General features: G+C 53.9%; 3 protein-coding genes across 3 annotated transcripts; 2 read left to right on the forward strand and 1 right to left on the reverse strand.

Annotated features, from left to right (window-relative positions):
* Positions 1-431: 431 nt before the first annotated feature.
* SCP_1000210 (RuvB-like helicase 1) lies at positions 432-3,321 on the forward strand (the record flags this gene model as incomplete). Its single annotated transcript, XM_027761891.1, has 9 exons — positions 432-617; positions 664-883; positions 988-1,229; positions 1,276-1,742; positions 1,795-1,935; positions 1,987-2,102; positions 2,167-3,123; positions 3,193-3,247; positions 3,303-3,321. The coding sequence occupies 9 exons, from the start codon at positions 432-434 to the stop codon at positions 3,319-3,321; spliced, it is 2,403 nt and encodes an 800-aa protein (XP_027617692.1).
* A 4,108-nt stretch (positions 3,322-7,429) lies between these two features.
* On the forward strand, positions 7,430-9,035 carry SCP_1000220 (hypothetical protein; the record flags this gene model as incomplete). Its single annotated transcript, XM_027761892.1, has 2 exons — positions 7,430-7,627; positions 7,698-9,035. 2 exons carry the CDS (start codon positions 7,430-7,432, stop codon positions 9,033-9,035), a joined length of 1,536 nt encoding a protein of 511 aa, XP_027617693.1.
* Positions 9,036-10,340: 1,305 nt separating this feature from the next.
* On the reverse strand, positions 10,341-10,960 carry SCP_1000230 (hypothetical protein; the record flags this gene model as incomplete). The annotated part of the gene is made up of 4 exons (XM_027761893.1): positions 10,341-10,550; positions 10,602-10,622; positions 10,675-10,705; positions 10,761-10,960. 4 exons carry the CDS (start codon positions 10,958-10,960, stop codon positions 10,341-10,343), a joined length of 462 nt encoding a protein of 153 aa, XP_027617694.1.
* Between the last annotated feature and the right edge of the window lie 3,383 nt (positions 10,961-14,343).

Consider the following 14,343-nt stretch of genomic DNA (forward strand, 5'->3'; position numbering starts at 1 on the left):
CTACTGGACGTCCGTCGCGTTGGGGGATAAGATCTGCTGTCATGCTCACTGTGACTGGATTCAGAACTTCGAACCTTTTTTTGCTTCGTGTCGAGTCGTGTATGTAAGCGAATGTTTCGCCGCCAGTCGTTTCAATCGTACCTAGAGAGACTGGCGATGTAATCTTGTTTCTTACAGACCTTGTTGACGAAGATGAGTTCGTGCACTGAGGACGCATATCCAGCCTTCGCGCCTTACGGTTGTGGAGATCCTATCAGTAGCACTTTCTGCTTGAACTTTGCAGTCATTAGAAAAGGGGTCAACGGTGGAAATGAGAACAAGCTTTTGTGGTTGGCCCTTCATACATCACGTCGTGTCACCCAGCGCGTCAACTTGTCGCCAACGTACGCGGCCGCGACGTGCACATCGCTCCTCGTCGCTTGCTTTGTACCATGAGCTCGACACCGTCAACATCAGCGCCAGTTGCCCACAATGCTTTTCCACCTCCATCCAGACCGTCTGCAGGAAGATCTCCGCGAATTGCACCCCATTCGCACATCAAAGGGCTTGGATTGACATCTGAAGGATTCGCATCCATCGACGGCGCAGGATTCATTGGTCAAACCAACGCTCGTGAGGTGCGCCTATATTCACCACCTATTTATTCAATGTAACTTGCTACAGGCTTGCGGTGTGGTTGTTGATCTCATAAAATCACGAAAATTCTCTGGACGCGCCTTGTTGCTCGTTGGTGCGCCTGGAACAGGAAAAACTGCATTGGCTCTCGCTGTATCCCATGAATTGGGTGCAAAGGTACCGTTTTGTCCCATGGTTGGGTCAGAAGTCTACAGTACCGAAGTCAAAAAGACACAAGTTCTCGCAGAGGCGTTTAGAAGGGCCATAGGTGCGTTACACCTCTTTTGCGCCACCCTGCGCACACTTTACTGGCATATGACACCCCGTCATACCTTACTGGCATGTGCCGCCCTGCTCACACTTTACTGGCAGGGCTCAGAATAAAAGAGACAAAAGATGTCTACGAGGGAGAACTCACGGAAATTACGCCGACAGAGGCAGAGAATCCATTGAGCGGTTATGGCAAGACCATTTCACACGTCATCGTTGGTCTCAAAACGGCCAGGGGCACGAAACAGTTGCGTTTGGACCCTATCATATATGAGGCTATTCTCAAGGAAAAGATTGTAGTTGGAGATGTGGTCTATATTGAACACCAAACTGGTGCCGTAAAGGTATGTAAATCGTTGTGGTCGTACCCCGTTCTTACGCGTGGATCAGCGTGTTGGGCGTTCAGACGCGTATGCTTCTTCCTATGACCTCGAATCGGAGACATATGTCCCACTCCCAAAAGGCGACGTGCACAAGCGCAAAGAGCTCGTGCAAGACGTCACTCTAGGCGGTCTTGATGCTGCCAATGCGCGGCCTCAAGGTGGTCAAGATATTATGAGCGTCATGGGCTCTCTTATAAAGTCCGGCCGCACAGAAGTTACTGAAAAGCTCCGACGCGAGGTCACCAAGGTTGTCCAGGGATACGTCGAGCAGGGTGTTGCGGAGGTGGTGCCCGGAGTCGTGTTTATTGACGAGGTCCACATGTTGGATATCGAGTGCTTTACTTATTTGAACGCGTTGCTCGAGTCTCCAATGGCGCCGACTGTGATTCTGGCCACGAATCGTGGGCAGTCGCTTGTACGAGGAACGTCGGATATTGTTTCTCCCCATGGTATACCGGTGGATCTTCTCGATCGGTATGTGCAGCATTTTTTATATTATTACAGCATTTGCTTGATTCGGCCATAGGTGCATGATCGTGAAGACGGACAGCTATACACGCGATCAAGTCGGAAAAGTTGTTCAGCTGCGCGCTACGGTCGAGGGATTGAAACATGGCGAAGGCGTTATCGACCGGTTAGCGGCCGAGGGGGAGAAGAGTTCGCTACGGTATGGAGCGTGCTTAGCATTCAAGCCTGTGCTCATTGCTTTTGCTCCTAGATACGCACTGCAGCTGCTTACGCCTGCATCGATATTGGCGCAGCTGGCCGGCCGAAGCCAGATTGAGCTGGAGGATATCGGGGAGACGACAGAGCTGTTTTTGGATACGAAAACGAGTGCGAGTAATCTTACAAGTCGGCAATAACGCGTATGTTGAATACTGAAGCTCTCGGCAAATAGGTGCAAATAAACAGACTCGGAGAGTCGTATCGTCCGATTCGTCGTCGGCGGCTTCGGACACACTATTCATCATGCCTTCCACCTTTCCCATCGAAATATTCGAGCAGGTAATCGACGAAGTAGCGGATAACGGCGTACTGTTGTGTCGTCATGATGATCTCTTCTCGTGGCGAGAGAGGCAAAGCGACGTGATAGCGTGGGGAGAGAGTCGAAGAGACATGATGGCGTGCGCTGTGACGTGCACTGCGTGGTATCCCAGAAGCCTTCTCAACCTCATGAGCTTGGTAGTTCTCCGGAATACCAGACAACTGGCGGGATTTGCAAAGCTGATCAGAACGAAACCATCCTTGGACAAACTTGTGCAAAGCATTCTGCTCCGGCCGTCCCCTGCCAGGTCCGGTGGAACTCATGTTGCAGAATTCCCTTTATTGCTTGCCAGGAAGCTGAGAAAATTACGCCTCCTCGAGGTAACTCACACCGACTGGAGAACGACCCTGACACACAATAGCTTCTTCATGTGTCTGTCAGAATTCATTTCAGTCACCAGTGTCCGACTTGTCCGCGTCCATTTTCGCAGTCTGCACGACCTTGGAAGATTCATATGTGCATTTCCTCTCCTCTCCTCTCTTTCTTGCAGAGATGTCACCTGGGACAACAATGTGTACAATTTGCAGGTGTTGCGCCGCTTCGCCGTGCGAATGAATGGTGTCGAATTGCTCGATCTAAACTTGGATCCGCGCTATGCCGCCAATGCCGTCAAATTTTGGGAGACCATCATGATACCCAATTCCCTCCGCTCTGTCATGGTAGTGGGCAATTTTCTTACGATGGATGCGATAATGGACATGAACTTAGGGTGTCTCTGGGCATCTGCAGATGCGGCATTGCGTCGTGTCGGAGTGGCTCTTGACATGCAAGAGATAGGCCTAGATGTCGAACGCTCACGATTCCTCGTTGGTGAGTGCAGCCTATAGTGGTCAACATGCTGGTATACTGTATCACCTTTGACAATACCTACTGGCACAGCACATTATCTGAATCTCTCCCATAATGCCTACCTTGAGTTCTTACAGATAGACTTGCAAGTTACCGACTTCAAGGCTGATTACGGAGTGGTGGTTGATATGCTGTCACAGGTCACCTCCTACCGAATGAAAAGCCTCCACTTCAACATGTATTTTTCATTCTTTTACCCTGGAATGGTACAGATTATACTGGACAGTTTCCACTGTGCGGAAATCAGCGAGTTACTGGCTCGTCCTCAGTTTGCCACTCTCAAGAAGGTTGTATTCCAGGCGCATACTGTCTCTTTGAATGAAGAAAGGTGGATCACGGAAGATATCATCAAAGAGTACAATCTTCCATCTAGATTTCCAGAGCTTCACGCGCGGGGTATCTTGCAGAAAGTAGGTATCTTGTCGGGAGGGTTTTTGACATGAGATCTCATATTTTCTCCACAGCCTCGAGAGGTTGGCCAAACAATGGTTCAATGATGCTGGGTGATAGTATCTGGAATCTCGTGCAGATCCCAATTCTAGCACATATCCAGCATTATATTCTCGAAAATACTCTCTCACTCAGTCTGATGCTGTAGCATCTCTACAAGTTGCTTTCTCATCATCGATCCTTTCGCCGTCCCCTCTCTCTCAACAATCTCGAGCATTCTATTTGTCTCCTAGCGGTCTATATTTATTGGCCTCCCATTTGCACGGATCTTCTTGCTGCCTTCTGAGCATTCCGGAGATGTTTGGCGGCAGTGCAGCCTCATCAAACCTGCGGCATCCAGGGTCACTGTTTCCTGCATTCTTTTGCGCCCCTAGACAGCCTCCCCCGCACTTGTCCGAAGCGCTCTACCATCTTCTTTATGTTGCTCATTGTGGTACGTCCCGTGCCAAAACGGTGCCTTTCTAGGTTATCTTTCACGAACCATGTATAACAATACCAAGCGTCACTTCCAGTGAACGTTCGAGCGGCTTCGGATCTCCACTGCACTTGGAAGACATTGCAGCAACTCATCCGTTTTGCAGCGTATTTTCTATCCTTCTAGGTGGCGTTTTCCTTTCTATTTAGGTGGTGCTTTCTTCTCCATCACCGTCTCGATCTGCAGGCTGTGACGGTACGCGGTACGCTGAGAATTGGGATCCGTAGAGAGAAGGTTTATACTGTATGGGTCGTAGCTGGATGGTCGTTCTTACCAAATCATCCTGCCCTTTCGCAATGCGCCCGTTCGCAATCACCTTCCCTCGGATCCAACTTTCGTCTTGGTTTCGGCACCAGTAGGACCAACCTTCCGAACGAATGTGCATATCGCGTACACCCCTACTCTCTATTCTCTTCATCCTCGCTCAGCTCTTTCCGTAACACATCCTGGCTGACGTGGACGCGCGGCCGGGTCAGGTGTCTGGCTTCATACGCCAATTTCTCAAGAGCGCGTGCCATGCTATTTTGTCAAGTGGAATATGCAGTCTTAGCCTGTCGTTCGTGGTCGGACAATGCTGTCTAGAACTCAGGTACGTCTTTCATGATACCGCTCCAGAAATCGACTCGGTTGCTCAACTCGACTTGGGACAGTGCTACTTTCCCCAATCCATATTCGACGTTCGACCGCCAAGACGTGGCTGCGACTTCACATATTCGTCCTTCACACCATTTCCGTGTTCACATCAATAAAGAGATACCCGTTTAAACGGGGCAGTGGACGAGTCGAAAGACTCGTGCGCCGCATCGCCGACACGTTCTCCGCCATCGCTGTCAGACCCAGGTCGGCGCCGGATGACTAGCGGCTAGGAACGTTTCGGGCATTCAAACTCATCACTTCTGTGCTTCTTCTAAATATTCTTACTTTCTTGTTTATTTGAATTCCCTTCGCTTTCGTGCTTCGAGGAGCTCGGTGCCACCCCTAGATATGATGTTATATACAGTTTGTATACCCGTATTCCGACTGTTTACTTAGATGTCATTAAATTGTTGACTAAATGCGAGGGAAAACTGGACAGTACGACCGGCACTGCATATTTAGCTTCACGGACGATGTGACTTAGCTCACAACGCTCAGATAATAATTTTCACCGCTCCCAAGTTTAACGTAGCGGCAACGAAAGAAACTTCCTCAACACGGATGGACTATGACCGTTCCTTGAGCATGGGCATGGCCTCGCCCAGGTCCTCGACGTCTACGCAGGGGCTGAGCAACGTACGGGTTCCGTGGAAACATAGATATATGAAGGAATAAGTAAAACTGACTCCGTCGAGCGTGAATGTTAAATGTGAGCATCCATTCACAGCACAACAGCAACGAAACTACAGCTTGTACTCCAATTGCAGCGGATCGCAGCAACGGCAAATATCACGCACCGAGCCTTGCTCGAAATACTGCCTGTGGGGCATGCAGGGATAGCAAGGTTGACAAGGACACCTACAAGACTGATTAGCACAATAACTTATGGTGGGATCCGGAAGCTGGTAGTCCCGCATGCAGAACGGGACACGCGCATGCCAAACTTTCCAGATAAGAATCTATACCTACGCCTTAGTCCAATGCTTGCCCCTTAAAAATATCTGTTCGCCGTCCACGATGGCGCAGCAGAAGCAACATCCATCTACGATGTGTCTGCGCGCCAGCCGCGTCATTCTGTCCACCGAGAGATAGACGGGACTAGAGCGCATACACATACATAGTGCAATGGAAAGTTTCCGCGCAGCTGCGGCAGTGCTTGAGGAGCCGATAAGTAAATCCAGGGACACGTTACTCGGCTAGAGGTGATGGATAACCAAATGTGCGGCGTGTCCGAGAGGGGGGTGGGGTGCACGGTGTCGACCTCTGAAGAGCCATGGTTTGAGCCCTTGAGGGTGCGATCCTAGAGGTTCTCTCAGATGAGGACGCCTCAGGGAGATACCTGAAATACCTGAGGCAGAGGGATAAGGGTGAAGGACAATTCGCAGGCACTACGCGCAGCGTTATTTGCGCATGTTGAATTCTGAAGCTGTTGGCAAACAAATGCAAACAATGATTTCCCACTCCGCTTGAAGATTATACCGCACGAATTGGCCAACGCACGGGCGTGCTTCAAGTTTCCTCCCGCTTCTGGCCTGGCCCCTTCCCCGTCCCTTGAGATGATCGTCCTTGTTATAGAGCAATTGGGCTCATGTTGGTTCGAGCCTGTCAGAAAGAAGCCTTGTCAACCTCGGCTTCGTACCAGGTATGTACGCTCCATTTGCGAAATTTTATTCTATAATCTCTCGAAAAAGAATGTCTCCTGATGGACGAAGCCTTACCATTGTGACGACTTCTGAGCTTCTGTATTTTGTCCTGATTTCTTGTGTCGAATGGGGGTTCATTTCATTTTCTGAAATCACGATTCGGATATATGTATATGGGTGAGTGACTTGGAGACCTCGTCTTGGAGGAGCACCAGGAACGACGGCTCGGGGCGAAAGCTGTGAGTGAGCTCTCGGCCGACATCTCACTCCTGATCGACAAATTCCAGGTGTCCGAAGATGTACTCCATTTTGTCACGTCCTTTCACTTCCCTCGAGCTCATGTCGTACGAGTTGTAGGGCGACCCCGACCCCTTCGCGACCGCGCGCATATGGCTTCTCAACGATTTCAGCTGGATGGGCATCCGAACAAGGTGTAGCGTTCAACGGCGTGCAGCTGACGCGCCCCGCGGTCTGGATTGTGTAGGACCGGGTGCTGCTGGATACCACGGACACCACGATGCGCAGGCGCGAACACCGGAGGCGGGAAACTGCTGGAGTCAGAGGACCATGAGTCTACTGAACCGCGTTCTTCGCATTAGTTATTTTTCTGTCTTACTCTGCGAGGCTTCGTACTGGTGCCCTCGCTATAGCACGGAACGCTTCGCTCTGCTTGGACAGTTTCATGGCCAGGATGTAATGTCCTACGTCCGCGGACTGTTTAAGGTAGGCTTGGCATATTTATTATTATCAACCAAGGCAGGGTATATTTAGGTCTGCATATCGTTATACTGCCTGGACTCTTGTTGCTCACTACATTCCCAGAATTGTCCACGACAAGAATAGTACTCTTTATTCACGTTACAGTGCGCAGGATACTAAACGGATGGACTGTAGAGGTGAGTCGCGCTCCTCAGACGACGTAATCACATGGTTTGCTGCGAACGCGGATGTAGCACCTCCTGAGTGCTTGACGACGTTCTTCCACCACCGCGGCGCGAGACTAACTCGCCTTCTCGAATTATACCCTTGTGTACTTGCCCATATTTCGTCGGAGACACGAATCATGCTCCCTACCTCTTTGCGTACCGCCTTGGACCTCAAGAAGGCCATAGAGTTAGCTGCAAAATATCTCAAGCCGATAGGGGTATGCGAGACCAAGCAAGACAATTTCAAAGAGGATTACGGATTCGAGAGGCACGAAGAGACGGATGATGAAGATGACAACGATGAAGGTACGCAGAATGGCTCTGCCCGTAATAAGGTTTGTCTCTCCTTTCCACACCAATCGTTTTCTCAGAATAACATACCTGAGCGGTGATATCTTACTGTAGGCCCTCTTCAAAGAGCTTGCCGAGATCTATAATAATGACGGACGTGATCATTGGATCGGCATATTGGCCGAGCCGTTCAGGCTTACCATCACTCGTCCCGGTTGCGAATTCTCTGGTGATATTGTACCCAGTCCAGACGAAAGCAGCGCAGGAACGAATAACAAAGGTGAAAAGCCTAAAGTGACCAGCCGGAGCTCACTTACGAAACAGCTGAAGAAGTGGTTCGAAAACGGCGCGGTCTCCGGCTTCGGGGACGTTCGTGCACAGGAGACCAAAGTCGATGCAAATGTCCGGGACGCACGCGAGATTCCTGCCTCGGAGTTCAGCATTTCTCCGAACCTTATCGAGCAGGTCGAAAAATGCTGGGGTGACCATTTCGTCCCAGGCTCCGTGCGCGTCGAACCGTACAAGATCCACATGTACGGCCCCGGTGGCAAGTTCAAGGCCCACAGAGATACGCCAGAGATGAACCTAGTTGGCACCTTCCTCGTTGGCCTTGGGGACACAACCAAAAAGGGGTGTCTGTTCATCGGCAATGACATCTACGGTACCGATGAGGACGATGGACATGAAGCGACGCGCGGTAGTTGGATTGCCTTCCACCCTGACGTCCAGCATAAAGTCGCAGAGATTGAGAGCGGATACCGAGCTGTAATCGCATTCAAGCTCTTCCGCAAGGAAATAGAAGAGGGGAGGCAGACGTCCGTTGTGCGCAAGAAGATGGAAAAGGTCTTGGAGAAGATGCAGGCCCCGTACGGTGTGCTCCTCGCGCATGAGTACTGCATTGGAACCACCATGCTCTGCGGCTTAGACAATATCCTGAACGAGGCCGCTCATGCGATAGCGCAGAAGAAGAAGTTGAACATTCACTTCCTCCCAGTACTGGCGAAGGTCACAGCCGAAGCATACCGCACGGGTGACATGGAGGAGGTCAACGCCGATGCCAAAGTCTATCCCTTCACGCAGGCCCATGTTGAGTCGTTGCTAAAGGAGGTTGAACGGAAGGCTACAGCTCGTTACCAGTTTGAGAAGGAGTTCCCTGGCGACAAGGATGAAAACGAACAAGATTCAGGCTCGAATCTGGTCGAGATTAAATGGTTGGTCAACGCAGTCGATATTCCTTTCTATTCCGTCGATTACGATAAGGCTGCGGTCACCTGGACGCGCATCGAGGAGGAGGGTGCCGAGTACACGGGAAACGATGCCAAGCCATATACCGAAGATAGCATCTACTTCTCCTACGGTATGATCGTCCTTCCGCATGTGCGCGGAAAGAAGAGGGCTCTGGATGAAGGTGGAAACAGTGACGCTTCGGGTTCGTCTCGGAAGCGCTCTTGAGACTCTAGTTCCGAAGCATTCCGTTTACGAGCTACGTGATTATGCAGACAGCAATAATGAGTATCTGCGAGTATATGTTCCCGAAGAATACAGGTACTTTTGGCGGCTACCGCAAACATTAGTGAGAATTACTCGGTGAAGTCAGAGGGAGTGATAGATTAGCCATAAGTCACGCCAATCGTTCGAATACAAGCTCTCGCGACCCAAAAGTGAAAGCGTCCTTTTTACACAGTCATTGCGCGCTATTTGTTTTGTGGCAATTCTGTCCGCTCTCACCTCGAGCGAGTTTCCGCCGCCACCTGGCGGCCTTTCGAGTCCTTCCTATTAGGTCTGTAGTGGTCTTGTCCTGCAGGCAAGGCTGTGCGATATGGTCTAAGTATGTGGAGGTTCGGACCACCCTCGAATCACATTGTCGATTTTCAGAAGTTCTCGCTGTCGTATTAGCTTTTCTGGACGCCGTCGAAGCAACGATGGGTGATCTGCCGCTGAGCCGTCCCTAGGAAACAGACCTGCAACATCTCAGAATCACGCCCGAGGACCGAAAAGAAAGAAAAAACATAACCTGTTTTCTCAGCTGGCAAAATAATGTCCAGTTGATCCTGGAGGATTCTCGTCCTTGGCTTCCGGCGGTGTACGATGAGCCACTCGATGAGGTGGATACGCTCCAGAAGAGTCGATTTGACTTCCAGCGATGACCGCAAGGGAGTGTGCGTGCTCATCATAAGTTGCATACGAACGGAACACCACTGGGCCTGTCGATGTTTGACTTCAGGCTGTCTCCTCAGTAGGCCGAGCGACTTTCACCACTAAGGGCGGCCGTCTACAGCGAGCGGAGATACAGCATGATTGAATGGGTCGAGTCCGAGTCCGAAGTGGGGGAAATTCAGCGTTCTAATTACGCGTAATATCAGAAACTTCTCACAAATTCAATGGAAGTAGGGAGACCTTTCTAGCCTGGAAATGCATGCCATAAGAAATGGGCAGTGCGCGAGCAAGGAAGAATTACCTATCACGGAAATCGATTCAACACAGCACTACCGTGCTGCACATTTCGGAAACAGACCGAGCCCTCCGTAGGCGTTCACAGCCAAGAGGGCGCACGGGCGCGCGGATTGAGTTGGTCGTTGCTCTGAAACGGAAGATACATGTATAGCACGAAAGTCACCAGTAAAACGACAAGTACTCGACAGGAATCTGGTTGTACACGCAGGCACCCCGGGCAGCGCCAGAGCTCAATCCGACGCCGACGCATTGTCGACCGACCAAGTGCCGTACAGCACCGGATCGTAAAGCTGTGCAAAATATTCAAAAAGGGCACTCGACATGGCCAACCCGTTTTCCCCGCACTCCACGCACTGCAGCACCGCACAATACCAATGAACAACCATCACCCGGGCAGGAAGAGAAGGGGGTAACACGCACAACGTCCAGGATCACCGCGGTCATCGAATGGGAGCCCACCTGGACGGTGATCGGGACGTTGCAGTTCGGGCCCGGGAAGCCCGTGCCGAATTGCTGTGTGGCACCATTTCAACGCGGACCAGGAGCGAAATGCAAGCCACTTACGGACGCGTCCAACGCTACGAACTGGCGACGAGAGCGCTCGATAAAGAGCTTTAAACAAGAACATACTACTCACAAAGTTGGAGTTTATGGGGCCACAAGCGAGTCTTCACGAGGGATGTTATTGCTGGGCCGGGAAAATAAAGAGACAACGGTGCTCACGGTCCGCCAACATAATGTATGAATGCTGCGTTCATATAGGGACCGCCGACAGTCGCACGGCGCGCAACGTCGCCGGGCGTACGACGTGCGACTTCGTCGATGCCCGGACCACGACCAAGGACAGCTGCATTGAGCGGATTGGCGGCAACCAGAGGCAGAGCGATCGAGAGCAGAGCTCCAAATAAGCCAGACGTACGCATTTCGAGAGATACGGGGGCTGTTCCTACGATAGACTGCAACTGCACGAGGTCACAAATGCAAACGCCGTGAAGCTTTGTCCGGGAGAGGCGTCGGATACAACTGGCGGGGGAAGCAGGTGACGGGGATCGTTTCCTCTCTTATACCCAGTGGTAGCATACAAACGCTCCGTCATGTGTGGGACACGCAGAGTTCGAAGAGGAAGTAGGCTGAGCGCAGATACATCCCACCTGTCCAAATATCCTGATGCGTCTTGGAAGCCAGCTGTATCGGGATAACGAGGCGACCATCGCGCACGAACGGAGCCGCCCCCTGGCGTTCCACGCGTGGGCACGCCGACATGTCCGGGTGGCTCCCCATACGCGGCTGCCTGGCAAATTAGCGAAACCTACCGCGCCACATGTAAGAAACGGCGACCGGCTTCCCAGAGAGGTGTGACCCATGTCGTACCGTTATGACTCGCAGTCAGCGACCTGCCGTGATCTCCCCAGCGGCGACGCGACGAAGTCTCGCGATAGATCGTCTGGCTTCGTAATTAAACGCCCTCGGCCACATTTCCGCTCGCCGATCTGTAAACCGTACAAGGATGACGTTCAAACTTCATTGCGGGAATCCATCGAGCGAGAATCGCAGGAATCTAGCACTGAGTTGGCAGACGGCGGAAGCAACGCAACCTGCGGAAGACGAGAGAGGTAGGGACGCGGCTCGTACACTGGGCGCGAGTGAGTACGTACCCAGTGCATCGCGTCGCGCCACTCAGAATATTTCTTTCGATGACAGCTCGCGTTCTTAGGCGAAGGCGATAAGTAGCGGGCGCGTAAGAGGGGGGGGGGCAGCTCCCTCCGTAACAGCGTACGCGATCTGACGCGGTGCGCGCCGGTGGTCGACGTTCGATCCCTCGCGTTTTCTTCTCAGGAGCCTGAGCACGAGGCGCGGGCGCGTCTGCACCGACACAACGGAGCAAGTCAGAGTCGGAGGTGGGCTCTACCGCCCAATACCGATCAGAGATTTCTCACAAACGACAAGCGAGCCTGGAAAAATCTACCATAACAAGAAAACGACACCGGGCAGGCGAAGATCCTCGCGGGCCCGCGTGAACACGCCGCACAGACAGACCGAGACCGCGCCCGCAGGCGTTCTGAAGTTCGTATATCCCACGACATCGCGCGAGCGCACGCGCAGATCGAGCCGAAAAAATCGAGTCCCAGCACCGCACACCATAATATCCGACCGTTCACGTTCGTTGCCCGAAACCACGCGCAACACGAACAACTCTCGAACAAAAACGCTACGTACGCGACCGCGAGCACGCACCCCGACCCCGACGCGTCGTCAACCCACCAAGTGCCCGTCAGCACACCGTCGCCGAGGGGCGCAAAGTACTCGAACAAGCCTTCCGACAGATCCAGCCCGTACAGCCACGCATCGCATCGCCGCACACGATCCACCCAACAAGCACGAGACACACGCACCCCGTCTGTGATCTCCGCGCTCGCCGAGAGGCGTTAGACAAAGAGAGAGCGTCAAGAACGAGCACGGACCACTCCTACTCGCAAGGTTGCTAGGAACGTTCGCGACCCTTCACGCGCACGCCCAAAACGGACGCCATTCGGTATTCGGCGGCCGTCCGTCCGCCGGGCGCGGAAATAAAACCGAGGAGACGAGGCTACGCACAGCCCGGGAGTGTACCGCATGAGCTCGCGATGCGTCGAGCAGACCGAGGTCGCGAGCAGAGCGCTGGACAAGCTCGGGGTGCGCATCCCGCAGACAAGCCAATCCCTGCGGCAGACCGCGGCCTCAACCGGACAGCCGCGAGAGGGCAAGCTGGGGAGGGGGGAGACGAACGGCGGGAGAGGCGGCTCGTCCTCTCTTCTATCCACCCGCGGTACCACAGCGGGCGCAGAGGTCGGAGGAAGGAAGGACGAGAGGTCCCCGACGCCGGGATAACGAGAGACGCGCGGATGCCCCGTACGCGGCGGACCATAAACCTGGCAGCAACGGAGGGGGGAAGGCACCCTTCCACAAAACAAAAGAAAGGCCAAATGCGGGAAATAGCGGCAGCAGCAGCAGCAGCAGCATACGCGCTCAACCGGCCGCGCGCAAGACGACGCCAGGCTTCCAGTTCCAAGTTCCAAGTTCCAAGCTCGCAAGAATCGCGAATATCCCCCTGTACCCCGTATCCCGCGCGCACGGACGATCACACTCGAGGTGGCTTGTGAACGCCCAGTTAGCAGACGCCAGGGGGGGGGGGGTAGTTCGTACACCGCCAACACAGACGCCAGCCCACCCGACGCGCAAGCCGACGAGCGAGGCTCACCCAACAAGGCCACCGGGGGTATCCCGCACTCTCGACTCGCATCGGGTTTCCGTGGGGGGGCTCGGGGTGGCTCACGGGTGTGCTGTGTGCCGCTTACGGCGGCCCGCGCTTGTGTTGGCGTGGTCCGTGGCGATGCGCTGGGTGGGGGGAGGGCTTTAGACAGATGGGAATTCGGCTAGCGGGGGGGCTGCGGGGGACGAATATACGGCGTTGTGGGGAAGACGAAGCGTGCGGCGCGAGGAGGGATGCATGATGCATGAAAAAAGCCGTATGTGTATACTGCGAGTACGCGATCGAAGAGGGGAGATTTTGGGGGACACCGGGGGGAGATGGAGGTGGTGGCGTGCAAGCCATATCCGTCTGCGCAGCCCCGGGATCCCGGATTGATTGATATCGGCATCGTCCCGCCGCGGGCGGGAGCACCTTCGCTATCCGCACAGACATTCCTGGCATGTCGAGTACGAAGCTCGAAGCGTGAAGGCTTGACGGGCAGGTGGGGCCATGGGTAGAGCGAGCGTGTGCACGCGGAGGTGGGAGCGGGAACTACTACGATATTTCAGGTTGGACGTGCATGGAGCAGGGGCTTGAAGGCCGGATGGACACGCCACGCGTTGGAACTCACGCTCGGCGGCTCGCGCATCTGCGTTGACGTGTGGTGAAAGACGGAGATGCGATACGTGCCACGGGGATATACAAATGGGAACTCGAGCAGCGAGGCGCGCGCGGGGAGAAGACGGGGTCGTGGGTGAGGCGAAGCTTGCGGCGCGAGGACGGATGGCAGGCAGAGGGCGGAGCCGGTCGCAGCGGGGAGACGAGGCAGGGGACTTACCTGGGACATCGGGCGAGGCGTGCAAGCGTGGGCCACGTCAGAGCTCACTGGACATGACGTGCACGGAGAGCGGAGGCCGCTGTGGGGCGGGCAGGGTCGGAGAGACAGGGACCGGGAGGAGCTGTAGTGGGAGCAAGAAGACCGGAGGGGAACAATGGGCGGTGGCGCGGCCATCACGGAAGCTCGACAGCGTGAGAACGCGCGCGTCGACGGCGGCGCTGGCAGCGGACGGGCGGGCA

Source organism: Sparassis crispa (genome assembly GCF_003851025.1).
Source record: "Sparassis crispa DNA, contig_000009F, whole genome shotgun sequence".
Lineage (NCBI taxonomy): Eukaryota > Fungi > Basidiomycota > Agaricomycetes > Polyporales > Sparassidaceae > Sparassis > Sparassis crispa.